The sequence below is a fragment of the Triticum dicoccoides genome, chromosome 5A (genome assembly GCF_002162155.2).
Source record: "Triticum dicoccoides isolate Atlit2015 ecotype Zavitan chromosome 5A, WEW_v2.0, whole genome shotgun sequence".
NCBI lineage: Eukaryota > Viridiplantae > Streptophyta > Magnoliopsida > Poales > Poaceae > Triticum > Triticum dicoccoides.
This window is the reverse complement of record NC_041388.1, coordinates 336,948,658-336,975,800: the sequence shown is the minus strand read 5'-3', so window position 1 is coordinate 336,975,800 and position 27,143 is coordinate 336,948,658. Positions and strand designations below refer to the sequence as shown.

Here is a 27,143-nt window from a genome sequence, read left to right as displayed (position 1 = left end):
AGACTCGCTAGCTTCTTCAAAACTTCTCGTATCCAACTTCTAACTTGACATTTTTCTGCACATATTCTTGTGGGAGCGGCGGCCTTATGCTGGGCAATGTGGCTTACCAGTAATGTTGTGGTTTGTAACAATAAATGTGTCTCATCTCCTATGCAGGTTATTCATATTTGTACACGATGGCTCCGTACGTGGTCTATCCAGCAGAAGCCGGAGGACAGTGACCTTTTTATGATGGTGTCTATGTGGCTGGAGCGTACGGCCAGGGAGGTTTTCTACCCCATGGATGGCGGTGTGATTTACGGATAGGATCTACCGCTCCTTAGGCTAGACATGATTTATTGCTTGGCTTTGTATCGAATTATTTTATTTTTAGGGTGCTTTGGACGTTATTGCTGTGTGCATCTAGCTATGCAGAGGCCGGACTTTCTTTCAATACGATTGTATCACCTCAATATATCTATTTACTAAAAAGTCCTTTATCAAAAAAACTTTTAACTTGACAAAATTGAGTAGTGGGACATAACTAGTGACATCACCATCACGATATTTTACAGAAAAGTTTCTTATATTTAAGAAAACAACCCGCAGCACATCTTTGTTTTTCTGTCCGGCAGCCGCCGCACAGGGATAACTGTTGACTGGGCCGGCCCGCTGTCACGTGAAAACAGTCAAACAATTTCATTGGAAAAAACACCTGAGCAAGGGATCAAACCCTGGACCTCAACTCGTCAGCGCTCCTCAATCGCCAGATGAGCTGTTGAACTTCAACGTTTAATTACAGGTTATAAGAACCATATGACAGGACGAGATCTAAATAGTGAAAATTTCACCGAAAAAGAAATACGCTCGTGCAAGGGGATCGAACCCTTCACTGCAGATTTGTGAGTGCTCGACGTTCACCACAATACCTGATGACCTTAGTTGTGTACATGAATTGAACTAAAAAATTAGTACATACCATTGCTGCACTGCTGGGCCTACTCAGCATAAAGTCACCGCAATGATGGGCCTTCTTTTATTCACTAGTAAGCATGCACGTGCAACGCACGTCTAAATCAAAAGCAACCTATAAAATTCATGTGGGTATTATTCTTAATTCATATTGAAACTAATTAACTTCCATGTTACGGAAGCTCTTCTGGGTGAAATGAAGCTTACTGTATACTATTCTCTTCATTTAAAAATATAAGATGTTTGTATATTTCAATATAGACTATACAAACTAAAATGAGTGAACAAACACAATAAAACGTGTCTATATACATTCAATCCGTACAAAAGTTAGAATATCTTGTATTTGTGAATGGAGGGAGTGCTAATCGTGTACGTATGTTGTCTTGATCAACGCATTCTGAATTCATATTCCAAAAATTTGGTGAGGGGTGGCGGTGGGGGTAGAATATATGTAGTGTCTGATGATCCCCATGTCTCATGAGGTTTAATACAAACCCCATGACTTATCTATTGATGATGTCATGTAAAGTGCTAGTAGACAAGGAAATCCCAAACCAAGAAATCATAGTCAGATAGTAAAGTATGCAACATATCTAATTTCTTGTGCGAACTTGAAAGGACATATAATAGGTATAGTCATTGTCCAAGTGAACATGATAGAGATGCAAACTTTGATTAAAGATACTAAAAGAGGTGCATATAATTTGTTCTCTCCTGGGTTCAGCCTACATGTTATCTTCATAAGTTGAATTGCTGGACTCGAATACAAAGGGAGTCGGTGAGATAGAAGAGTTCGCCAGTGGTCAAGACCATTTTGCCCCCATCCCGAGTTTCTCGCATCACCTGTAGTGCGGCATTTGTGACCAAAAATGAAGGGAATTTAACATTTCTACATGACATACATGGTATTCAAAATTAGTTATGTGAAGATTAAACACAAATTAAACTTGTCATATCAACATCTCAACTGTAGAGGACTGTTGATGGGCATATCTTTCCCCGATTGACAGGTTTGAATTGTTGTCAGTGATAGGACCAAATGCACGGGCAAATTCATGTAAAAATGTAAGTAAAATGAGAGAAAAACAGACTCACCTGATTGAGCAACGCGCGACCAAGAATACAATTGCAAACATGGTGCTGGGATCGTGGGGGCAAGAGTACGTTACTCTATTCAGTATGAAAATACATTAGACATGCATACAATAAACAAGGCTCTGTCATAGTTCTTCACAAGTACATATTGCATACATAAGTTGAAGGGGTTTCTTAAAGAAAAGCAGCATGCTGTACTTCGTCACTCCTGAGTGGCAAGCACGTTGTTGAAGTAGGATAATCACAATCAACATCCTTGAACGAGCTATCACTGGCTTCAAGTACAACTTGTACAAAGTTTGTTAATTTGTCTAGCTTTTTGCCTGAATCATGGGTGCTCTCAATACACGCACCTCTGAAAAATAGAGAGCACCCATATAAGCTTAAATTGCTTGGCTGTGGTAGGATATTAAAAAACAGACTTGTTCCTTGTTGTTATAGAAATGCATGGCATGAGCTGCAGTTATTTTATATCTTCTATTTTGGATTGCCGGGGTTCATGTTCCCGTCCAACCCGCATTAGCAAAATATGTAGGCCTTATCGGTATAGTGGACAACTCTAGAGCTAATGGAAGTGCATAACCTCCATACATCTGCATCAGGCTTGCTTACCAACTACTCGGTAGAAGTTGAAACCGAGCTCAACATAATGAAAAAAAAGTTCAGGAAATACACCGTGCCCTTGTCGACAGTATGCAAGAATCATACCTGAACACTACATGCAGACATGTAGACCACAAAGCAGCTAGTCATTCCTATTGTATAGATTTCTAAGTCTTAGGATGTGGTAAAATTATAGGTAAGCAGGTTAGCCCTGTCATTTGGATCAAGATGGTTGTTATACATCTCTCACCTCCACCTCAGTCCATTAGTTATAAGCAAATCATGCAAGGCTTTATTTATAAGCAAGGCACATACCTGCTTCACACCAGCATGTCAACTGCTCACGTACATGCTAAAAATGAGCTCATAAGCTTTACTGCCATTGCACCTACTGAAGAGGCTAGGCTGTACTATCCCCGCAAACACCAGTACTGGGCATCAGGCAGTCGAATAGAACATGCATATAATTAATTTTCCTGCATGTAAAAAGCAAAAATCAGCCTAGGCAGCGTGGTGCCAGTATTGGTAGGGCGTCAGAATCATGCCTGAAGGATAGCCACATAGTGGAGGGCAGTAGCGTCGGCTGAGGGGTGTGGCGAATACGTCCGTGGGGCAGCAGCCGGGCGTCAAAGCCACGGATGGCTATGGCGACCTACGCTCCAGGAGTGGCCAGAGAGTAACACAGGTGGGTTACACATCCGCCTAGCCGTCGACTCTATCTTTCTCACCATCCCCTGCGAGTAACAGCAAGAGGCGGCGGCCTTGACAGGGACCTTCTTGTTTACTGGCTGCAGGGCTGCCCGCGCTGCTGGAGGAACAGCTACGCCGTTCTGAAAACCACCAGAGCAATTTAGAATCCATCATCAAGAAATTGCTTTAGAAGGCATGCAAGAAGAAACGGGATGGTATATGTGCCTTGGATGGATCGGTCTAGGCCTTCTTCAAGAGTTGAGCACCAAACCTCTTGATGATTGGACGATTGATCCCTGTCGGTAGCTGGATCTTGTTGTTGGAGCAAACAAGACGGGATCCAGTTCAACACGAAGAATGGACAAAGAGGGGAAGAAAGTAAAACAGGATGGGCCTTCGATCCTTGTGTTGATTTTCTTACCTGTCGAAGACCTGGGCGTGGACGACGCTGCCAATTTCCCCGAGGCCCGAGCACGTGCATGTTTCCTCCTGCACCGGGGCGGCCGACGTCGGTGGCGATGGCCTTGAGCTTCCCTGCGGGTAGTGCGACACCTGAACATCACCAAGAGAAACATGAGTAAAGATCAAGGAGTTGCTTGTTTGACGGACGAATCCGGCAAGAAACTCGCTCTCATCAGTCTGCCCTGGTTGGATACGTAGATAAAATCCGATCTTGGCAAATTATTAGAGTCGTATGAACAACATACTAAGAGAGAAACCCAATGGCGCAGGCGTGACCAAACCGAGAGCCACTACAGAGGTGTTCTTGACGCGGCACGGTGGGAAAGATAGAATCGACGGCTCGCCAGATGTGTAACCCACTTGTGTTGGCCGTCGGCTGTGGAGCGGCCATTGGTGCTTGTTGTTTCGGCTCCTGAACGGAACATGGCGGAGCGACGGCCTCCAATTCCTCTGATCTAGGCGGCATCGCGTGGGCGTGGGGAGCGAGAGGAGTGGAGGAGGTTGGTGATGACTCCGTGCGGCAGGCGTGCATGCCTCCTATTTGATTGGAAGAGATTTTTGGTAGGGAAGGAATTAACAGATGGAATAACGTGATTAGTGGGAAACGGCATGTGGAATATTCCTATGCGGGTGGAGTACGGTCAGTCATCCTAAATTGCTAATTACACACATGACTCGGGATTAAGTTAATCATAACCATTAGATTTTATTCAGTGGGTTTAATCTAGCGGTGCTAATCAATCTGGGTACAATTGTTGTGTGGCGTTAAGAAAGAAATTGTTCGATTGTTTAATAGTAGTATAGATAGCGAGGCACACGACAATATTATATGTTAAATTATCTCACCTCGCCTGTTTACACTGATTCTTACAAGTTTATATATGTTTGTAGTTGACCTTAAATATCAACAAGATGACTAAAAACAGATCATAGGCTGTCTTGGAGGTGTATTAAAGCAATGATGAATGATGGATTGGAGGATTGTGGAATGGAAGGATATTCACGTACCGATTCTGGAATGGAAGGATATTAACAAGAAAAAATCAATTGTGGGGTTGCAAAGATGCAAAGGAATTAAATCAGTGGTGATTGAGAAATAATGGTGAAACTAAAGTGAGAGAGATGAATCGGGCACTCAATAGGATATTAACAAAAAAATCAATTGTGGATTGCCAAAGATGCAAAGGAATTAAACCAGTGGTAATTGAGAAATAATGGTGAAATTAGAGATGAATCGGGCACTCAATCTGCAATCATGTTTGCCTCGAACTAAAGGCTGATTAATAATGAGAAAGAGAGCCCCGATTAAATAGGTGAAAAAAAATGCACGCGATGCACAAACGTTGTTGTCCTTTAGCAGTCCATCAAGAAATGTGGTCAAAAAATTTGAAGCTGCATATATACGTAGTATGTCTTCTATGACATACTCGGCAAGAGTTTGTCCCATCTTTTATTGTGTGCACAAAATGATGAACTTAAAGATGTGGGTCAAAGGAATTCCAGTATTCTTTCCGCTATATACTAGACTAGAGAGCTAAAACTGTAAATTCTAGCATCAAGTAGGATGATTATGCTATTCTCGTGTAACACCCACAATGCGGCTATATCTCCCACGTGTCGGGGCACAACTTAGAGGCATATCCGCATGGTAGGCTTGTCGCAAGAAGGGTAATCTTCACACGTCCTATTTAGGACAGTATAACCACACCTAAGGCGAGCTCTCTCAGGCCCTCAACGTTTCTGGCCGTCAGATTCGCGTTAGATTAGTTTCTGGCCGTCAGATCTTCCTCTAAGTGGCAGTTTATCGCGATATGGGCTGGCTGTCCTAAATAGACCGCTATTTTGGAAACTTTTTTGAAGGCCTGTGGTTAATTGGACTTCTACAGGCAGCCCATTTAGGTGATCCGACGCTGCGCTTTATCTCCGTAAGAAAAAACTGTTCGCTCAAACAGGTGGAAAGGGATCGGTGGGGGCTCGATCTCATACAGGGATGCCGGTGAGGCGGCGACGCAGGCGGTCTACGATGGGATCCAGTGTCCGCTGGTCTTCCCAGTGGATCGAGCCGAGGCGCTCAAGGCGATCCAGCGGCGCCCGGCCTTCTCAGTGGATCCAGCCGAGGCGCGCCAGGGAATCATCCTTGGGTTTGGAGTTGGTGACCGAGGAGGAGGCGGCACCGGCGATGGCGAGCAAGCCGTGCACGAGGCCACGGCGACTCCACAAAGTCTGCTCCGCTCTCCCCGACCCTCGACGGCGTGCTCTCCGACCTCCACTCCCTCCTTCTCTCCACGCTCGCCGCGTCGCTGCCCTCCCCGTCACCATGGCGACGATGTGAGTTTCCCCACTCTCTCAGGCCCCTTTTTCCTCTCCTCCCCATGTGCATCACCTTTATACCCCATGAGCAGAAATTGCCTCTCATCCCCATCCTGCGCGGAACAAGTTAGGTCTGGAAGGTGGAAGATATGAACTTATAGCCTGCCTTGTGAATGTTTGATTAGGAATGAGGTGATCTGATGAGATGATGTTGTTTTTCAAGCATAGGTCTGGAAGGGGGGGAGATATGAGATTATAGCCTGCCTTGGTGGCCACGTTGAGGGATCAATCCTGTTGTTTCCTTATTAGAAAATAAATTGGTGTATTTCTGATAAGAATTTTGTACATTATGATGCAAGTTTATCTACTCTTTACCTGGGACGGCTGCATGATTTTGTGACTGATTGCTACAGATGATAATTTCTTGTAGGTTCTAAAGACTCGAGGTCATTGACCCTCATCAAGGCATCTAAGATGGAGCGACCTGTTAATGTCGTGGACACATATTTTCTATTTGATCATGTATGCTCCTGTAGCCATGTTCTTAAGTTGTTTTATGTAGTCCTACATACAATTGAACTCAGAACACATGGTCATGCCTCTGCTAAAGTTACTTGGAACTTTTACATGCTAAGACCATATCCTCCTCATGTGTAATTTTCTTGAAATGACAAGCCCTTATGCCGGTGCATTTTGCAATGTGCCTTCTGATTAATGTGTCGAAGTTGGATCGGGTACCAATTATGTGTACATGCTTCAATCTTCAGTGCCAATTTATTTTGTCGGGCCCATATCGTTCTCACTTTCAAGCCTTGATTTATCATACCTTTAGCTTTGATAAGGTATTTTTACCAACGACAAGAGAGTACCTAACTGTTCATTGTGGGCATTTTCCTTATAAATTAGAAGAGAAAATGGTTACGTGGTGAGACAGATTTATGTGATCACGTGCTTACTCTGTTCTGCATGTGCTAGCTATGGACCTAGAAAATGAAGATACTGAAATTTTCCTCGCAAACGCAGATTCCTGGAAGAACTGATTTAGAGTGCCATATCTACAGTTGATGTCATCAATGATTCAGTAGCTCCTTTATAGAAGATCCTCTGTCTGTTATGCTCATCTCTTACGATGAAATTTTGGCTCAGATTTCCTGTCAGGTTTGCCCGGAAAAGCGTCGAAAGAAGACAGATAATATCTTCTAATATGCACATATCCCCAGAAAGCAATTTGCTAATATCGTATTTAATAATTAGAATATGTTTGCACAACTCCATAACGTTCTGACCAATAGTTAGAAGTGGTTATTACAATAATCATGTTTTTACAATTTAGCACATGCAGATAAAGGAAATAATTATTCCAGATAAACCGTTGGTCTTTCAAAGTTATAATATTTATTACTATATAAGCAGAATATGATTTTCTTATCTAGCTGCAGCAGTGAGATAAATCTTCGTATGCACTTGCATAGTTTAGGTTTTCGTTGTAATTATACGTACTATGTTGTGATTGTGGTCGTCAGTGTTATGACTTCTGTTCTTTGTGTCAATATACACTTTTCCCGGAATAAATATCAATTGTTTAGTTTTCATGTTTTTATTAATGAAGCAGCAACACATCTATATTTTTATCATCTCGGATGTTTGGAACTTTATTATCTTTGACTAATGGCATACCTTTGTTTTCAAACACTGGCTGGGCTCAAGAATCCTACTTGGCTTATTTAGAGAAGCATATGTAAGCTATATTTGATAAATGCTCTCAGCCTTAGGTTGCTAATATTGTAAAGGTGGGCATATAATCTGGTCACTTCTTGCTTGTGTCAAAAAGATTTACAGATGTATATACGTTTGGTTTAGTTAATGTTACTTTTTGTGCCTACCTCAACATAATTGCTAAAACATTAGCATAAAAATATCCTGATTACTAAAGGATATTTGTTTATGCAATTGAAGTTCCATGTTTTGTTTCTCTTATACTTATGGAAATCCCTATCATTCGACCGAAAAAATAGATTGGCGCAGCAACGCGCGCTATCGATGATCTAGTGTACTGAATAAGAAAGGGGTAAAGAGTTGGCTTACAATCGCCAATTCACACAAATACAAGTTAAAAATACATCATCCAAAATACAAACAAGGTCCGACTACGGAATCAAAATAAAAGAAGACAACCCCAAATGCTAGATCCTCGATCGTCCCAACTGAGCTCCACTACTGATTAACTGGAAACGAAACAAAACAACTATCAAGATCTTCATCGAGCTCCCACTTGAGCTCGGTTGCGTCACCTGCACTGGTATCATTGATACGTCTCCGTCGTATCTACTTTTCCAAACACTTTTGCCCTTATTTTGGACTCTAACCTGCATGATTTGAATGGAACTAACCCGGACTGACGCTGTTTTTAGCAGAATTACTATGGTGTTATTTATGTGCAGAAACAAACGTTCTCGGAATGACCTGAAACTTCACGGAGCAACTTTTTGGAAAATATAAAAAATACCTGTAAAAGATGAAGGCCGGGGGGCCCACCACCTGTCCACGAGGGTGGGGGGCACGCCCCCTACCTCGTGGGCCCCCTGGTGCCTCTGCGACTCCAACTCCAACTCTATATATTGTGTTTCGGGGAGAAAAAAATAAGGGAGAAGAATTCATTGCATTTTACGATACGGAGCCGCCGCCAAGCCCTAAAACCTCTCGGGAGGGCTGATCTGGAGTCCGTTCGGGGCTCCGAAGAGGGGAATCCGTCGCCATCGTCATCATCAACCATCCTCCATCACCAATTTCATGATGCTCACCGCCATGCGTGCGTAATTCCATCGTAGGCTTGCTGGACGGTGATGGGTTGGATGGGATCTATCATGTAATCGAGTTAGTTTTGTTAGGGTTTGATCCCTAGTATCCACTATGTTCTGAGATTGATGTTGCTATGACTTTGCTATGCTTAATGCTTGTCACTAGGGCCCGAGTGCCATGATTTCAGATCTGAACCTATTATGTTTTCATCAATATATGAGTGTTCTTGATCCTATCTTGCAAGTCTATAGTCACCTATTATGTGTTATGATCCGTTAACCCCGAAGTGATAATAATCAGGATACTTACTGGTGATGACCGTAGTTTGAGGAGTTCATGTATTCACTATGTGTTAATGTTTTGTTCCGGTTCTCTATTAAAAGGAGGCCTTAATATCCCTTAGTTTTCGTAAGGACCCCGCTGCCACGGGAGGGTAGGACAAAAGATGTCATGCAAGTTCTTTTCCATAAGCACGTATGACTATGTTCGGAATACATGCCTACATTATATCAATGAACTGGAGCTAGTTCTGTGTCATCCTAGGTTATGACTGTTACATGATGAACCGCATCCGGCATAATTCTCCATCACCGATCCATTGCCTACGAGCATTCCATATATTGTTCTTCGCTTATTTACTTTTACATTGCTATTGCTATTATTACTACAAAATACCAAAAACATTACTTTTACTACTGTTACCTTTTGCTACCATTACCACTACTATCATATTATTTTGCTACTAAATACTTTGCTGCAGATATTAAGTTTCCAGGTGTGGTTGAATTGACAACTCAGCTGCTAATACTTGAGAGTATTCTTTGGCTCCCCTTGTGTCGAATCAATAAATTTGGTTTGAATACTTTACCCTCGAAAACTGTTGCGATCCCCTATACTTGTGGGTTATCAAGACTATTTGCCGGCGCCGTTGCCGGGGAGCATAGCTCTATTCTTTGAGTCACTTGGGATTTATATCTGCTTATCGTTATAAAGAACTTGAAAGATCCAAGAACCAAGATTTATCCCTCAACTACGAGGGGAGGTAAGGAACTGCCATCTAGCTCTGCGCTTGATTCACCTTCTGTTTTGAGTAAGCTTGCGACACCTAAAACTGCTTCTGCTATTCGTTCTGATATGTTGCATGTTATTGATGATGCTACTTCTGCTATGCATGATACTTATGATGAAACTACTTCTATGCTTGATACTAGTGTGCCACTTGGTGAATTTCTTGATGAACAACTTGCTAGGGGCTAGAGACATTGAAAATATTGAATCTGATAATACTTATGAAAGTGATGATGAAGAATCACTTGTTATTCCTGAGGGTTATGTTTTTGATCAAGAAGCCTCTTTAGCTATTTTAGCTTGCAAAGATAGATACGAACATAAGAGGTTATTAGCTAAATGGAATAAGCAATCTCTAAATGCTAGAATGAAACCTGACCCTGCTTTTGCTACTTCACCTATTTGTGTTACCGATAAGGATTATGAATTCTCTGTTGATTCTGATATAATTACTTTGGTTGAATCTGATCCTTTTCATGGTTATGAATCTGAAACTGTTGTGGCACATCTTACTAAACTGAATGATATAGCCACCCTGTTCACTACTGATGAGATAACTCGTTACTTTTATATCCTTAAAATATTTCCGTTCTCATTAAAGGGTGATGCTAAGATATGGTTTAATTCTCTTGATCCTGGTTGTGTGCGTAGTCCCCAGGATATGATTTATTACTTCTCTGCTAAATATTTCCCTACTCACAAGAAACAAGCTGCTTTAAGGGATATATATAATTTTGTGCAAATTAAAGAAGAGAGTCTCCCACAAGCTTGGGGGAGGCTTCTCCAATTACTTAATGCTTTGCCTGATCATCCTCTTAAGAAAAATGAAATACTTGATATCTTTTATAATGGACTAACTGATGCCTCCAGAGATTACCTGGACAGTTGTGCTGGTTCTGTTTTTAGGGAAAGAACATCGGATGAAGCTGAAATTCTATTGAATAATATGTTGGCAAATGAAAATAATTGGACACCTCCGGAGCCAATTCCTGAGCCTATTCCTAAACCAACTCCGAAGAAGAGGGGTATTCTATTTCTCAGTCCTGAAGATATGCAAGAGGTAAAGAAATCTATGAAAGAAAAAGGTATTAAAGCTGAAGATGTTAAGAATTTACCTCCTATTGAAGAAATACATGGTCTTAATTTACCGTCTGTTGAAGAAACATATGATCTTAATCCTTTACCTATTGAAGAAACTCGTGGTCTTGATAACCCGACACAGGTAGTAAAGGTAAATTCTCTCTATAGATATGATAAAGCTGAAATCCCATTTACTAAGTTTGCTAGCCCATGCTTAGATGATTTTGATAGATTTATGGCTAAGCAAGAAGATTTTAATGCTTATTTTGGTAGACAATTGAAATACAATTCAAATATGCTTGAACACTTGGGTGATTATATGGCTAATGTTAAAGGTGAACTTAAACTTATTAGTAAACATGCTTCTATGGTTACCACTCAAGTAGAACAAGTACTTAAAGCTCAAAATGATTTGCTCAATGAATTGAATAGTAAGGATAATGATAATGTTGTTAGAGTTATGACTAGAGGTGGTAAAATGACTTAGGAACCTTTGTATCCTAAAAGCCATCCTAAGAGAATTGAGCAAGATTCTCAGAGAAATAATATAGATGCACCTAGTCCTTCTAAAAGGAAGAAAAAGAAAAATGATAGGACATTGCATGCTTCTAGTGAACCTGTTACTGAAACACCTGAGAATCCAAATGATATTTCTATTTCTGACGATGAAACTCAATCTGGTAATGAACCTGAAACTAGTAATAATGTTAATAATAATGTTCATGATGATGCTCAACCTAGTAATGATAATGATATAGAAATTGAACCTGCTGTTGATCTTGATGACCCACAATCAAAGAATCAACATTATGATAAGAAAGACTTTGTTGCAAGGAAACATGGTAAAGAAAGAGAACCATGGGTTCAGAAACCCATGCATTTTCCTCCTAAACCATCAAAGAAAAAGGATGATGAGGATTTTGAGCGCTTTGCTGAAATGATTAGACTTGTCTTTTTGCGTATGCTATTAACTGATATGCTCAAAATGAATCCTTATGCTAAGTATATGAAAGAAATTGTTATAAATAAGAGAAAGATACCGGAAGCTGAAATTTCCACCATGCTTGCTAATTATACTTTTAAGGGTGGAATACCAAAGAAACTTGGAGATCCAGGAGTACCCACTATACCATGCTCTATTAAAAGAAACTATGTTAAAACTGCTTTATGTGATCTTGGAGCAGTGTTAGTGTTATGCCTCTCTCTTTATATCGTAGACTTGATTTGAATAAGTTGACACCTACTGAAATATCTTTTCAAATGGCTGATAAATCAACTGCTATACCTGTCGGTATCTATGAGGATGTGTCTGTTGTAGTTGCAAACGTTACTATTTTAACGGACTTTGTTATTCTTGATATTCCCGAGGACGATAGTATGTCTATTATTCTTGGAAGACCCTTTTTGAATACTGCAGGGGCTGTTATTGATTGCACTAAAGGCAATGTCACTTTTCATGTTAATGATAATGAGCACACAGTACACTTTCCAAGGAAACAACCTCAAGTTCATAGTATCAACTCTATTGGAAAGATTCCATCGATTATATTTGGAGGTTTTGAATTTCCTCTTCCTACTGTCAAGAAGAAATATGATATTCTTATTATTGGGGATGTGCATATCCCTGTTGAGGTAACATAGTGTTATTCGAAATTTCTCCGGTTCCATGTTATTCGGAATGAGTTCGTTAACAAGACTTGATCAACCTTGTTAGTGGATTCCTTTTGATGATCATGAGATGGATGAAATTAGAGAACACAACCTTCTGTACCCCACTTTTACTTTCTGTTATTTATATTAAATAAAATAAAAATACTAATTTTCTATCTATTATCTGATTATCCGTGCAATATAAAAATACCCCAAAAATAAAAGTTCTCCGAATGCCCTGAAATTTAAATATGATTTTTTCTAGAATATTTGAGAATATTTGGTACTGAGAACACAGCAGGGGGGTCAACCACCTGCCCACAAGGGTGGAGGGCGCGCCCTACCCCCTGGGCGCGCCCCCCTGCCTCGTGGGCCCACGGTGGCCCTCCTCCACTTATTCCTGCACCCACACACTTCTTCTTCCTCCCACAAACACGAATATCCAGCTCAAGCACGAGTTCTAGCTCATCTTGCTGCCATTTTCGATCTCCTTGCTCAAAGCACCTCTCACAAAACTGCTTGGGGAGATTGTTCCTTGGTATGTGACTCCTCCATTGGTCCAGTTAGTTTTTGTTCTAGTGCTTTATTCATTGCAAATTTTTGCTGCTTAGGTGACCCTGTTCTTGAGCTTGCATGTCAAATTTATATGGTCAAAAATAGTTTTGATGCATGATATAGGCTCTAGGCACTTTTATGAGTAGTTGCTATCAATATTATTGAGTTTGGTTCACTTTTATTTTGAAGTTACTAAAAAAGTTCAGAATTTTTCAGAGGAAGAAGTATGCTTAAGAAAATGTTCTAGGGTGGTTCTTCAAGGAAGCAAGGACCCAGGCTTGCAATGCGTGATGCTGATGATGAGCCACCAAGAGACGCTATAGTGCGTCCTTGTGAATGGCCTTCTGAGAACTTTATGGATCGAGTGGGAATTAAGGAAGAATTTAACGCATATTTGCGTAACGCTGATCTTGTGAGCTTCGAGGAAGAGAAGTGCAGCCAGTATCACAATCTCACTAATTCTTTTGTGAGGAGGTTTGAATTTTCAACTTCACATAATTCTCCACTGTTTGATCTTTATGAAAATTCTTATACTATGGACTTAGAGGACTTTACCACTGCTTGCAAACTTCCACAATGGGGTAGTATAAGGGATCCTCGCAAATCTGAATTTAGAGATTTTCTTGCTAGTATAATTGTGGGAGAATCTAGAGATATAACACAAGCCACCATAGGGAGCATTCACTTTCCTGCTATACATTATTTTGCTCTCTTCATAGGTAGATGCATTAATGGTAAAGATGAGGCATGTCACATGTGTGTCCTCGATCTCAGTATTCTTAGGAGTGCTGTGTTAGGAGATAAATCTTATAATTTGGGAGACATTGTTGCACGTAGGTTGCATCTTAATAGATTTAATGGAGATATCTTTGGTGGAATTTATGCAACCCGCATAGCTAATTTTCTTGGTGTAGCCATACGCGAAGATGATATTGAATTACCTCCTGCTTATCTAGATTTTAATGCTATGGTTCACCACCAGTTTGTCGAGAGGAATGAATCACCTCTCCAGTATCGACTAATCTTTGACAGACACCGTGCTGTCCATATTACTCTCCCTGCTCCTGCTTTCTTTGATCAGCAGGCAAAAGGAAGATATACTATTACCATAGAGGAGGCAGATGAGTACGAGAGGAGAGCGGAGGCCGCTCGTCGCCACGCTGCAGCTCAGCAGGCGATAGCCGCTGCATCTCAGTACGACCCCAACTACTATTATGGATATCCGCCAGGCCAGCCGTGGCCATAGACCAACTTAGGCCAAAAGCCTAAACTTGGGGGCGTACGTATTTCCCACCGACATTACATTTATATTCACACACTCATTGCTAGATGTTGGTGCTCATACTTTTTCATTGTATCTGATGTCTACTACACAACCTTCTTCTTGTAGACGTTGTTGGGCCTCCAAATGCAGAGGTTTGTAGGATAGTAGCAAATTTCCCTTAAGTGGATGGCCTAAGGTTTATCAATCCGTAGGAGGCGTAGGATGAAGATGGTCTCTCTCAAGCAACCCTGCAACCAAATAATAAAGAGTCTCTTGTGTCCCCAACACACCCAATACAATGGTAAATTGTATAGGTGCACTAGTTCGGCGAAGAGATGGTGATACAAGTGGTATATGGATAGTAGATAATAGTTTTTGTAATCTGAAAATATAAAAATAGCAAGGTAACTAATGATAAAAGTGAGCGTAAACGGTATTGCAATGCATTGAAACAAGGCCTAGGGTTCATACTTTCGCTAGTGTAAGTTCCCTCAACAATACTAACATAATTGGATCATAAAACTATCCCTCAACATGCAACAAAGAGTCACTCCAAAGTCACTAATAGCGGAGAACGAACGAAGAGATTATGGTAGGGTACGAAACCACCTCAAAGTTATTCTTTCCAATCAATCCGTTGGGCTATTCCTATAAGTGTAACAAATAGCCCTAGAGTTCGTACTAGAATAACACCTTAAGACACAAATCAACCAAAACCCTAATGTCACCTAGATACTCCAATGTCACCTCAAGTATCTGTGGGTATGATTAGACGATATGCATCACACAATCTCAGATTCATCTATTCAACCAACACAAAGGACCTCGAAGAGTGCCCCAAAGTTCCTACCGGAGAATCACGACGAAAACGTGTGTGAACCCCTATGCATAGGTTCCCAATGTCACGAAACCCGCAAGTTGATCACCAAGACATACATCAAGTGTTCTCAAGTCTTTAAAGACTCAATCCGATAAGATAACTCCAAAGGGAAAACTCAATTCATTACAAGAGAGAAGAGGGGGAGGAGAAACATAGGATCCAACTATAATAGCAAAGCTCGCGATACATCAAGATCGTATCATCTCAAGAACACGAGAGAGAGAGAGAGATCAAACACATAGCTACTGGTACATACCCTCAGCCCCGAGGGAGAACTACTCCCTCCTTGTCATGGAGAGCGCCGGGATGATGAAGATGGCCACCGGTGAGGGTTTCCCCCTCCGACAGGGTGCCGGAACAGGGTCCCGATTGGTTTTTGGTGGCTACGGAGGCTTCTGGCGGCGGAACTCCCGATCTATGTTGCGTTCTAGAAGTTTTAGGGTATATGGAGTTATATAGGCAGAAGAAGCACGTCAGGGGTGCCACGGGGGCCCCACGAGGCAGGGGGCGCGCCCCCACCCTCGTGGACAGCTCCCGTATCTTCTGACGTGAAGTCCAAGTCCATCAGGTGTGTTTCCTTCCAAAAATAACTTCTCCAGTTGATTTCGTTCCATTTCGACTCCGTCTGATATTCCTTTTCTTCAAAACACTGAAATAGACATAAAACAACAAATCTGGGCTGGGCCTCCGGTTAATAGGTTAGTCCCAAAAATAATATAGAAGTGGATAATAAATCCCAATATTGCCCAAAACAGTAGATAATATAGCATGGAGCAATCAAAAATTATGGATACGTTGGAGACATATCAAGCATCCCCAAGCTTAATTCCTGCTTGTCCTCCAGTAGGTAAATGATAAAAAAAGATAATTTTTGATGTGGAATGCTAGTTGGCATAATTTCAATGTAATTCTTCTTAATTGTGGCATGAATATTCAGATCCATAAGATTCAAGACAAAAGTTCATATTGACATAAAAATAATAATACTTCAAGCATACTAACTAAGCAATTATGTCTTCTCAAAATAACATGGCCAAAGAAAGTTCATCCCTACAAAATCATATAGTTTAGTCATGTTTCATTTTCGTCACACAAGAATGCTCTCATCATGCACAACCCCGATGACAAGCCAAGCAATTGTTTCATACTTTAGTAATCTCAAACTCATAAACTTTCACGCAATATATGAGCGCGAGCCATGGATATAGCACTATGGGTGGAATAGAATAATGAGGGGGTTATGTGGAGAAGACAAAAAAATAAAGTCTCACATCAATGAGGCTAATCAATGGGCTATGGAGATGCCCATCGATTGATGTTAGTGCAAGGAGTAGGGATTGCCATGCAACGGATGCACTAGAGCTATAAATGTATGAAAGCTCAACAAAAGAAACTAGTGGGCGTGCATCCAACTTGCTTGCTCAGGAAGACCTAGGGCACTTGAGGAGGCCCATTTTGGAATATACAAGCCAAGTTCTATAATGAAAATTCCCACTAGTATATGAAAGTGATAACATATGAGACTCTCTATATGAAAAACATGGTGCTACTTTGAAGCACAAGTGTGGAAAAAGGATAGTAGCATTGCCCCTTTTTATTATTTGGCCCCTTTTTATTATTTGGCCTTTCTTTTTTTCTTTTTTTTATTTGGCCTTTCTTTCTTTTCTTTTTTTGGCCTCCCCTTTTTTTTGGGACAATGCTCTATTAATGATGATCATAACACTTCTATTTATTTACAACTTAATGATACAACTCGATACTAGAACAAAGTATGACTCTATATGAATGCCTCCAGCGGTGTACTTGCGATGAATCAAGAGCAACATGTATGAAAAATTATGAATGGTGGCTTTCCCACAAATACGATGTCAACTACATGATCATGCAAAGCAATATGACAATGATGATGCATGTCATAATAAACGGAACGGTGGAAAGTTGCATGGCAATATATCTCGGAATGGCTATGGAAATGCCATAATAGGTAGGTATGGTGGCTATTTTGAGGAAGATATAAGGAGGTTTATGTGTGACAGAGCGTATCATATCACGGGGTTTGGATGCACCGGCGAAGTTTGCGCCAACTCTCAGTGTGAGAAAGGGCAATGCACGGTACCGAAGAGGCTAGCAAGGATGGAAGGGTGAGAGTGCGTATAATCCATGGACTCAACATTAGTCATAAAGAACTCACATACTTATTGCAAAAATCTACAAGTCATCAAAAACCTCGATACTACGTGCATGCTCCTAGGGGGATAGATTAGTAGGAAAAGACCATCGCTCGTCCCGACCGCCACTCATAAGGAGGACAATCAAATAACACCTCATGTTTCAAATTTGTTACACAACGTTTACCATATGTGCATGCTACGGGACTTGCAAACTTCAACACAAGCATTTCTCAATTTCACAACTACTCAACTAGCACGACTTTGATATTATTACCTCTATATCTCAAAACAATCATCAAGCATCAAACTTCTCTTAGTATTCAAAACACTCATAAGATAATTTTATTATTAATCTTGTATACCTAGCATATTAGGATTTTAAGCAAATTACCATGCTATTTAAGACTCTCAAAATAATATAAGTGAAGCATGAGAGTTCATCTATTTCTTCAAAATAAAACTACCACCATGCTCTAAAAGGTATAAGTGAAGCACTAGAGCAAATGACAAACTACTCCGAAAGATATAAGTGAAGATCAACGAGTAGTCGAATAATTATGCAACTATGTGAAGACCCTCTAACATTTAATAATTTCAGATCTTGGTATTTTATTCAAACAGCAAGCAAAGCAAAATAAAATGACATTCTAATAATAGCAAACATCATGTGAAGAAGCAAAAACTTAGGATCAACCGATACTAACCGATAGTTGTTGAAGAAGAAAGGTGGGATGCCAACCAGGGCATCCCCAAGCTTAGATGCTTGAGACTTCTTGAAATATTATCTTGGGGTGCCTTGGGAATCCCCAAGCTTGAGCTTTTGTGTCTCCTTAATTCCTCTCATATCACGGTCTTCCTAAATCTCAAAAGCTTCATCCACACAAAACTCAACAAGGACTCGTGAGATAAGTTAGTATAAACCATTGCAAAAACCTTATCATACTCTACTGTAGCAAATCACTAAAATTATTATTCAAAATTTTATACTAAATGCCTCTGCATATTTAATAGTCCTATCCTCAAATAGAGTCATTAAAGAAGCAAACATATGCAAACAATGCAAACATAACTGCAATCTGCCTAAACAGGATAGTCTGTCAAGAATGCTGCAACATCCATACTTCCATAGCTCCAAAAATTATGAAAGAAAATTCCCACTGTAGTAAATTTATCAGAGCTTAATATGCAAAAGGTTTAAACATTTTATCACATTCTTACTTTTCTAGGGAATTATTGCAACAGCGGTAAACTTTCTGTTTTCAAACAGCAACATGTATACTTGTAACATAGGCATAGTAAAGGCTATCAATGCCACTTTTATTGAAATAAAAGATGCAAAACATTATTCTAAATAACAGCAAGAAAATCCTAACAAAATAAATTGACGCTCCAAGCAAAACACATATCATGTGGCGAATAAAAATATAGCTCCAAGTAAAGTTACCGATGAACGAAGACGAAGGAGGAGATGCCTTCTGGGGCATCCCCAAACTTAGGCTCTTGGATATCCTTTAATATTACCTTGGGGTGCCTTGGGAATCCCCAAGCTTAGGCTCTTGCCACTCCTTATTCCATAGTCCATCGAATCCTTACCCAAAACTTGAAAACTTCACAACACAAAACTTGACAGAAAACTCGTAAACTCCGTTAGTATAAGAAAGTAAATCACCACTTCAAGGTACTGTAATGAACTCATTATTTATTTATATTGGTGTTAATCCTACTTTATTCCAACTTCTCTATGGTTTATAAACTATTTTACTAGCCATAGATTCATCAAAATAAGTAAACAACACATGAAAAACAGAATCTGTCATAAACAGAAAAGTCTGTTGTAATCTGGATCAGACGTATACTTCTGGAACTCATAAAATTCTCAAATAAATTGCTGTACCTGAGGAATTTATCTATTAATCATCTGCAAAAATAATTAACTAAATAGCACTCTCCAAATAAAAATGGCAGCAATTCTTGTGAGCGCAAAAGTTTCTGTTTTTTATAGCATGATCAACAAGACTTTCCCCAAGTCTTCCCAAAGGTTCTACTTGGCACAAACACTAATTAAAAGCATAAAACCACATCTAAACAGAGGATAGATGAATTATTTATTACTAAACAGGCACAATAAGCAAGGAACAAAAATAAAATTGGGTTGACTCCCAACAAGCGCTATCGTTTAATGCCCCTAGCTAGGCATGATGATTTCAATGATGCTGACATGAAGGATAAGAATTGTAACATAAAGAGAGCATCATGAATAATATGACTAGCACATTTAAGTCTAACCCACTTCCTATGCATAGGGATTTTGTGAGCAAACAACTTATGGGAACAAGAATCAACTTGCATAGGAAGGTAAAACAAGCATAACTTCAAAATTTTAAGCACATAGAGAGGAAACTTGATATTATTGCAATTCCTACAAGCATATATTCCTCCCTCATAATAATTTTCAGTAGCATCATGAATGAATTCAACAATATAACCAGCACCTAAAGCATTCTTTTCATGATCTACAAGCATAGAAAATTTACTACTCTCCACATAAGCAAAATTCTTCTCATGAATAATAGTGGGGGCAAACTCAAGAAAATAATTATCAGGTGATTGAAAATTAAGATCAAGATGAAAGTTTCATGGTTATAATTATTCTTTAAAGCATACGTGTCATCACAATAATCATCATAGATAGGAGTCATGCTTTCATCATAATAAATTTGCTCATCAAAACTTGGGGGACAAAAAATATCATCTTCATCAAACATAGCTTCCCCAAGCTTGTGGCTTTGCATATCATTAGCATCATGGATATTCAAGGAATTCATACTAACAACATTGCAATCATGCTCATCATTCAAATATTTAGTGCCAAACATTTTATAGATTTCTTCTTCTAGCACTTGAGCACAATTATCCTTTCTATCATACTCACGAAATATATTAAAAAGGTGAAGCGTATAAGACAAACTCAATTCCATTTTTTATAGTTTTCTTTTATAAACTAAACTAGTGATAAAACAAGAAACTAAAAGACTCGATTGCAAGATCTAAAGATATACCTTCAAGCACTCACCTCCCCGGCAACGGCGCCAGAAAAGAGCTTGATGTCTACTACACAACCTTCTTCTTGTAGACATTGTTGGGACTCCAAGTGCAGAGGTTTGTAGGACAGTAGAAAATTTCCCTCAAGTGGATGATCTAAGGTTTATCAATCCGTAGGAGGTGTAGGATGAAGATGGTCTCTCTCAAGCAACCCTGCAACCAAATAACAAAGAGTCTCTTGTGTCCCCAACACACCCAATACAATGGTAAATTGTATAGGTGCACTAGTTCGGCGAAGAGATGGTGATACAAGTGGTATATGGATAGTAGATAATAGTTTTTGTAATCTGAAAATATAAAAACAGCACGGTAACTCATGATAAAAGTGAGCGTAAACGGTATTGCAATGCGTTGAAACAAGGCCTAGGGTTCATACTTTCGCTAGTGTAAGTTCCCTCAACAATACTAACATAATTGGATCATAAAACTATCCCTCAACATGCAACAAAGAGTCACTCCAAAGTCACTAATAGCAGAGAACGAACGAAGAGATTATGGTAGGGTACGAAACCACCTCAAAGTTATTCTTTCCAATCAATCCGTTGGGCTATTCCTATAAGTGTCACAAACAGCCCTAGAGTTCGTACTAGAATAACACCTTAAGACACAAATCAACCAAAACCCTAATGTCACCTAGATACTCCAATGTCACCTCAAGTATCCGTGGGTATGATTATACGATATGCATCACACAATCTCAGATTCATCTATTCAACCAACACAAAGGACCTCAAAGAGTGCCCCAAAGTTCCTACCGGAGAATCACAACGAAAACGTGTGCGAACCCCTATGCATAGGTTCCCAATGTCACGAAACCCGCAAGTTGAACACCAAGACATACATCAAGTGTTCTCAAGTCTTTAAAGACTCAATCCGATAAGATAACTCCAAAGGGAAAACTCAATTCATTACAAGAGAGAAGAGGGGGAGGAGAAACATAGGATCCAACTATAATAGCAAAGCTCGCGATACATCAAGATCGTATCATCTCAAGAACACGAGAGAGAGAGAGAGATCAAACACATAGCTACTGGTACATACCCTCAGCCCCGAGGGAGAACTACTCCCTCCTCGTCATGGAGATCGTCGGGATGATGAAGATGGCCACCAGTGAGGGTTCCCCCCTCCGGCAGGGTGCCGGAACAGGGTCCCGATTGGTTTTTGGTGGCTAGAGAGGCTTCTAGCAGCGGAACTCCCGATCTATGTTGCGTTCTGGAAGTTTTAGGGTATATGGAGTTATATAGGCAGAAGAAGCACGTCAGGGGAGCCACGGGGGCCCCACGAGGCAGGGGGCGCGCCACCCACCCTCGTGGGCAGCTCCCGTATCTTCTGACGTGAGGTCCAAGTCCATCATGTGTGTTTCCTTGCAAAAATAACTTCTCCAGTTGATTTCGTTCCGTTTCGACTCCGTCTGATATTCCTTTTCTTCAAAACACTGAAATAGACATAAAACAACAAATCTGGGCTGGGCCTCCGGTTAATAGGTTAGTCCCAAAAATAATGTAAAAGTGGATAATAAATCCCAATATTGCCTAAAACAGTAGATAATATAGCATGGGGCACTCAAAAATTATAGATACGTTGGAGACGTATCAAGCATCCCCAAGCTTAATTCCTGCTCGTCCTCGAGTAGGTAAATGATAAAAAAGATAATTTTTGATGTGGAATGCTAGTTGGCATAATTTCAATGTAATTCTTCTTACTTGTGGCATGAATATTCAGATCCATAAGATTCAAGACAAAAGTTCATATTGACATAAAAATAATAATACTTCAAGCATACTAACTAAGCAATTATGTCTTCTCAGAATAACATGGCCAAAGAAAGTTCGTCCCTACAAAATCATATAGTTTAGTCATGTTTCATTTTCGTCACACAAGAATGCTCTCATCATGCACAACCCCGATGACAAGCCAAGCAATTGTTTCATACTTTAGTAATCTCAAACTCATAAACTTTCACGCAATATATGAGCGCGAGCCATGGATATAGCACTATGGGTGGAATAGAATAATGAGGGGGTTATGTGGAGAAGACAAACAAAAATAAAGTCTCACATCAACGAGGCTAATCAATGGGCTATGGAGATGCCCATCGATTGATGTTAATGCAAGGAGTAGGGATTGCCATGCAACGGATGCACTAGACCTATAAATGTATGAAAGCTCAACAAAAGAAACTAGTGGGTGTGCATCCAACTTGCTTGCTCACGAAGACCTAGGGCACTTGAGGAGGCCCATTGTTGGAATATACAAGCCAAGTTCTATAATGAAAATTCCCACTAGTATATGAAAGTGATAACATATGAGACTCTCTATATGCAAAACATGGTGCTACTTTGAAGCACAAGTGTGGGAAAAGGATAGTAGCATTGCCCCTTTTTATTATTTGGCCCCTTTTTTATTTGACATTTCTTTTTTTCTCTTTTTTTATTTGGCCTTTCTTTCTTTTCTTTTTTTTGGCCTCCCCTTTTTTTGGGACAATGATCTATTAATGATGATCATCACACTTCTATTTATTTACAACTCAATGATACAACTCGATACTAGAACAAAGTATGACTCTATATGAATGCCTCCGGCGGTGTACCGGGATTGCGATGAATCAAGAGCGACATGTATGAAAAATTATGAACGGTGGATTTCCCACAAATACGATGTCAACTACATGATCATGCAAAGCAATATGACAATGATGATGCGTGTCATAATAAACAGAACGGTGGAAAGTTGTATGGCAATATATCTCGGAATGGCTATGGAAATTCCATAATAGGTAGGTATGGTGGCTGTTTTGAGGAAGATATAAGGAGGTTTATGTGTGACAGAGCGTATGATATCACGAGGTTTGGATGCACCGGCGAAGTTTGCGCCAACTCTCAATGTGAGAAAGGGCAATGCACGGTACCGAAGAGGCTAGCAAGGATGGAAGGGTGAGAGTGCGTATAATCCATGGACTCAACATTAGTCATAAAGAACTCACATACTTATTGCAAAAATCTACAAGTCATCAAAAACCTCGGTACTACGCGCATGCTCCTAGGGGGATAGATTGGTAGGAAAAGACCATCGCTCGTCCCCGACCGCCACTCATAAGGAGGACAATCAAATAACACCTCATGTTTCAAATTTGTTACACAACGTTTACCATATGTCCATGCTACGGGACTTGCAAACTTCAACACAAGCATTTCTCAATTTCACAACTACTCAACTAGCACGACTTTGATATTATTACCTCCATATCTCAAAACAATCATCAAGCATCAAACTTCTCTTAGTATTCAAAACACTCATAAGAGAATTTTATTATTAATCTTGTATACCTAGCATATTAGGATTTTAAGCAAATTACCATGCTATTTAAGACTCTCAAAATAATATAAGTGAATCATGAGAGTTCATCTATTTCTTCAAAATAAAACTACCACCATGCTCTAAAAGGTATAAGTGAAGCACTAGAGCAAATGACAAACTACTCCGAAAGATATAAGTGAAGATCAACGAGTAGTCGAATAATTATGCAACTATGTGAAGACTCTCTAACATTTAATAATTTCAGATCTTGGTATTTTATTCAAACAGAAAGCAAAGCAAAAGAAAATAACATTCTAAGAATAGCAAACATCATGTGAAGAAGCAAAAACTTAGGATCAACCGATACTAACCGATAGTTGTTGAAGAAGAAAGGTGGGATGCCAACCGGGGCATCCCCAAGCTTAGATGCTTGAGACTTCTTGAAATATTATCTTGGGGTGCCTTGGGAATCCCCAAGCTTGAGCTTTTGTGTCTCCTTAATTCCTCTCATATCACGGTTTCCCTAAATCTCAAAAGCTTCATCCACACAAAACTCAACAAGGACTCGTGAGATAAGCTAGTATAAACCATTGCAAAAACCTTATCATACTCTACTGTAGAAAATCACTAAAATTATTATTCAACATTGCATACTAAATGCCTCTACATATTTAATAGTCCTATCCTCAAATAGAGTCATTAAAGAAGCAAACATATGCAAACATAACAGCAATTTGCCTAAACAGGATAGTCTGTCAAGAATGCTGTAACATCCATACTTCCATAGCTCTAAAAATTACGAAGGAAAATTACCACTGTAGTAAATTTATCAGAGCTTAACATGCAAAAGGTTTCAACATTTTATCACATTTTTACTTTTCTAGGGAATTATTGCAACAGCGGTAAACTTTCTGTTTTCAAACAGCAACATGTATACTTGTAACATAGGCATAGTAAAGGCTATCAATGCCACTTTTATTGAAATAAAAGATGCAAAACATTATTCTAAATAAAAGCAAGGAAATCCTAACAAAATAAATTGACTCTCCAAGCAAAACACATATCATGTGGCGAATAAAAATATAGCTCCAAGTAAAGTTACCGATGAACGAAGACGAAGGAGGGGATGCCTTCCGGGGCATCCCCAAGCTTAGGCTCTTGGTTATCCTTGAATATTACCTTGGGGTGCCTTGGGCATCCCCAAGCTTAGGCTCTTGCCACTCCTTATTCCATAGTCCATCGAATCCTTACCCAAAACTTGAAAACTTCACAACACAAAACTTAACAGAAAACTCGTAAGCTCCGTTAGTATAAGAAAATAAATCACCACTTCAAGGTACTGTAATGAACTCATTATTTATTTATATTGGTGTTAAACCTACTGTATTCCAACTTATCTATGGTTTATAAACTATTTTACTAGCCATAGATTCATCAAAATAAGTAAACAACACATGAAAAACAGAATCTGTCAAAAACAGAAAAGTCTCTTGTAATCTGGATCAAACGTATACTTCTGGAACTCATAAAATTCTCAAATAAATTGCTGGACCTGAGGAATTTATCTATTAATCATCTGAAAAAATAACTAACTAAATATCACTCTCTAAATATAAATGGCAGCAATTCTCGTGAGCGCTAAAGTTTCTGTTTTTTACAGCATGATCAACAAGACTTTCCCCAAGTCTTCCCAAAGGTTCTACTTGGCACAAACACTAATTAAAAGCATAAAACCACATATAAACAGAGGATATATGAATTATTTATTACTAAACAGGAACAAGAAGCAAGGAACAAAAATAAAATTGGGTTGCCTCCCAACAAGCGCTATCGTTTAATGCCCCTAGCTAGGCATGATGATTTCAATGATGCTCGCATGAAGGATAAGAATTGTAACATAAAGAGAGCATCATGAAGAATATGACTAGAACATTTAAGTCTAACCCACTTCCTATGCATAGGGATTTTGTGAGCAAGCAACTTATGGGAACAAGAATCAACTTGCATGGGAAGGTAAAACAAGCATAACTTCAAAATTTTAAGCACATAGAGAGGAAACTTGATATTATTGCAATTCCTACAAGCATATATTCCTCCCTCATAATAATTTTCAGTAGCATCATGAATTAATTGAATAATATAACCAGCACCTAAAGCATTCTTTTCATGATCTACAAGCATAGAAAATTTACTACTCTCCACATAAGCAAAATTCTTCTCATGAATAATAGTGGGGGCCAACTCAACAAAATAATTATCATGTGATTGAAAATTAAGATCAAGATGACAAGTTTCATGGTTATAATTATTCTTTAAAGCATACGTGCCATCACAATAATCATCATAGATAGGAGGCATGCTTTCATCATAATAAATTTACTCATCAAAATTTGGCGGACAAAAAATATCATCTTCATCAAACATAGCTTCCCCAAGATTGTGGCTTTGCATATCATTAGCATCATGGATATTCAAGGAATTCATACTAAGAACATTGCAATCATGCTCATCATTCAAATATTTAGTGCCAAACATTTTATAGATTTCTTCTTCTAGCACTTGAGCACAATTATCCTTTCCATCATACTCACGAAATATATTAAAAAGGTGAAGCGTATGAGACAAACTCAATTCCATTTTTTATAGTTTTCTTTTATAAACTAAACTATTGATAAAACAAGAAACTAAAAGACTCGATTGCAAGATCTAAAGATATACCTTCAAGCACTCACCTCCCCGGCAACGGCGCCAGAAAAGAGCTTGATGTCTACTACACAACCTTCTTCTTGTAGACGTTGTTGGGCCTCCATGTGCAGAAGTTTGTAGGACAGTAGCAAATTTCCCTCAAGTGGATGACCTAAGGTTTATCAATCCGTAGGAGGCGTAGGATGAAGATGGTCTCTCTCAAGCAACCCTGCAACCAAATAACAAAGAGTCTCTTGTGTCCCCAACACACCCAATACAATGGTAAATTGTATAGGTGCACTAGTTCGGCGAAGAGATGGTGATACAAGTGGTATATGGATAGTAGATAATAGTTTTTGTAATCTGAAAATATAAAAACAGCAAGGTAACTAATGATAAAAGTGAGCGTAAACGGTATTGCAATGCGTTGAAACAAGGCCTAGGGTTCATACTTTCGCTAGTGTAAGTTCCCTCAACA

At 39.5% G+C, this 27,143-nt stretch overlaps 1 protein-coding gene across 1 annotated transcript; it reads left to right on the top strand.

The window, feature by feature from the left end:
* The first annotated feature begins 5,741 nt into the window (after positions 1 to 5,741).
* On the top strand, positions 5,742 to 6,855 carry LOC119301353. The gene is made up of 2 exons (XM_037578310.1): positions 5,742 to 6,132; positions 6,545 to 6,855. The coding sequence occupies exons 1-2, from the start codon at positions 5,795 to 5,797 to the stop codon at positions 6,549 to 6,551; spliced, it is 345 nt and encodes a 114-aa protein (XP_037434207.1). The 5' UTR covers positions 5,742 to 5,794; the 3' UTR covers positions 6,552 to 6,855.
* The last annotated feature ends 20,288 nt before the right edge of the window (positions 6,856 to 27,143 follow it).